Source organism: Apis dorsata, unplaced genomic scaffold, assembly GCF_000469605.1.
Source record: "Apis dorsata unplaced genomic scaffold, Apis dorsata 1.3 scaffold_309, whole genome shotgun sequence".
Lineage (NCBI taxonomy): Eukaryota > Metazoa > Arthropoda > Insecta > Hymenoptera > Apidae > Apis > Apis dorsata.
This window is the reverse complement of record NW_006263581.1, coordinates 105,998-108,433: the sequence shown is the minus strand read 5'-3', so window position 1 is coordinate 108,433 and position 2,436 is coordinate 105,998. Positions and strand designations below refer to the sequence as shown.

The 2,436-nt window shown below is 34.5% G+C and overlaps 1 protein-coding gene across 2 annotated transcripts in view; it reads left to right on the top strand.

The window, feature by feature from the left end:
- Positions 1-933, top strand: part of LOC102673160 (beta-3 adrenergic receptor-like) — a 10,509-nt gene extending 9,576 nt beyond the window's left edge. For both annotated transcript variants that reach the window (XM_031511367.1, XM_006617428.2), the window contains one exon: positions 259-933. In XM_031511367.1, coding sequence (XP_031367227.1) covers positions 259-546 — 288 coding nt within the window. In that variant the 3' untranslated portion in view covers positions 547-933. The remainder of the gene's footprint in view (positions 1-258) is intronic.
- Positions 934-2,436: the final 1,503 nt, after the last annotated feature.

The following is a 2,436-nucleotide window of genomic DNA, read 5'->3' as shown; positions in this document are numbered from 1 at the left end:
TTTTTTTTTTTTTTTTTTTTAATTTATATCAATCGAACATTTTTTTTATTCATTTTAATAACTAAACTTTTTTTCAAATTACTCACACGTAAAGTAAACATTTCAAATTATTCATGTATATGTCACATAAATGTAAAGTAACGCAATCATTGATGTAATTTTCCACCTTGATAACGATACTGAAATTTCACACGCGTTGGTTTCTACAAAATTAACCGCTTATTGCTTAATGTTCACCGTAACGAATGATGTGCGCAGGAAAACGGAGGCTGTCGGGAGAAAGAGAAGGAAAAGATGAACGGTGGGAAGAAAGAGAGGGAGCATAGCGAAAGCGACAACAGTTGGAGCAGCGTCGACGAGATCGAGTCGAAGGAAATGGCGGACAAGAGCATGGAAGAGGATAATTTCGAGACGATCGAGGAGGAAACAGAGGCAGAAAAGTGCAACCAATTAAGGCGGAAATCGAAAACGATTCGAAAACCGGACGTCCCTCAGGATTGCAAGGAGACCGCTCAAAGAAGGCCCCTTCTCACCTCGTCATCTTAAGTTTCCATCGAATGTGTTTGTCATTTCTCACCGTTTCTAATTTATTATCATTTTGTTTCTTTTCCTCCTCCTCCCGCATAATTTGTATACATCGATATACACCGATCTCTCAACGTGTTCGAAATCCTTTCGAGACCACTTGGTGATCTTCCAAGTTTGGATCAAAAGGATTCTGTTATTCTTTTAAGGATTCAATATATTTTGAAATTTTGAGATTGGCCCTTGAACAATGGTTCCGTAATAATAATGGAGAGGAAGTTGGACGTGCTCGATATTCAGCCGCAATGTATCGACATATCCTGAAATTATATTTTTATACTTCCAACGAAAGAAATCACGAAAGAGCAACGTTAACGAAAAAGAAAATTCGCGGTCTTCTTACGATAATCGCAAGAAAAACCGATTTAATCTCAAATGAAAAATTCGATCCCCTTTATGGAAAGAAAAGAAAGTTGATCATGGCTTTACATATATATATATATAAAAGTTACGGAGACTTAAAGGAGTATTGCCATAGTGTTAATGTTAAGAGGTGATGGCTAATATTTTCTTTCATCGAATTTGATGATGTTCCTAAGTAATGAGTTTAATGGTAAAAGACAGAAATATTTGACAGAGCAAATATTAAATATTGACGAAAGTTAATTTACCGTTTACAGCGCATAATTTGATCGAATAAATAAATAAGTTTGTGAAATTGACGTTCATTTTAATATGGATAAAATAGGTAATATTTCTATTTGATATCATCTTTTTACATATAATTTGTTTTTCTTTCTTGTTTCTCTCTTTTTTCCAAGTATTTCAAGAAAAGTGTGGAAGTGATTAATAGAAAAAATATTTAGAGAACAAAATATTAAGATAATTTTTGAAAAACTTTAGAAGAATCATCCTTGTGGATGGTTACGAGAAAACGAGGAACGAGAAAAATTTGCATTGGATTGGAACTGTAAATGGGAATGAGGAAGTTGGGAAGAGAGGGACTCATCGAAAAAATTTAATCATTGATGCGTAGATCAGTTAATGTGGGCGGTCGTTGATGCGAGTCTATTGATAGCAAACGATAAGCTACGTTGATGATATACTATACACGAGAGAAGAGATACACGTTATCAAAGAGACGGACACTTTTTACCTAGCAAATTTGTACAATCAATGGCCAACCACTGTGTTTGCACCGACACGGTGGATTTATTTGCAATTAGGTGTAGCAAACAATCACCTAAAGAGTTAAATGATATTAATGTTGGTGGTTATTGGAATTGATGTTTCGAATTTTGTAGACGATGGACGAATTTAACGTATGTATATATGCGCGCGCGTGCACGTGCGTGTGTGTATGTGTGTGTATGTGCATGTGCGAATGCGTGAACGTAAATCAAGTTCAAAATGTTCTTATTTTTAAGAATCGTTGAAAATGGAGAAGAAAATTATTTATTGTTTTTTAAGCAGTAGGCGAGTGTTGTACACGAGAACAAAATTTTAGAAGAAAAAAAAAAAAATGTTGTTCGATTTAAACGATTAATTTGTAACATATCCGTGAAATTTCTTTCAGAATCGACATTCCTTTTTTTATGATGTTTCCTATTGAGATACACAATATTTCCCTATTATTCTCGGAAAGAAATATTATTACGATGTTACAAAGAGTGAGATCGATTCTGCGAAAATCTTGATGCACTGTCATGTTGCAAGTTTGCGTAATAAGCCAGAGTATGTGTTTACTTGCTTTTGGATTCGTCAATTAGAAAATAACGAGGCGATATCGCCGTTCGTTGAATTTCTTGTTCACGGAACACAAATGTATTTCATCATTCCGGCGAGAAAAATTTTTGTCAGGTATCGCGCGTTGAAATTAATGTTAATGGTATTAAAATATCGCGATCTAAA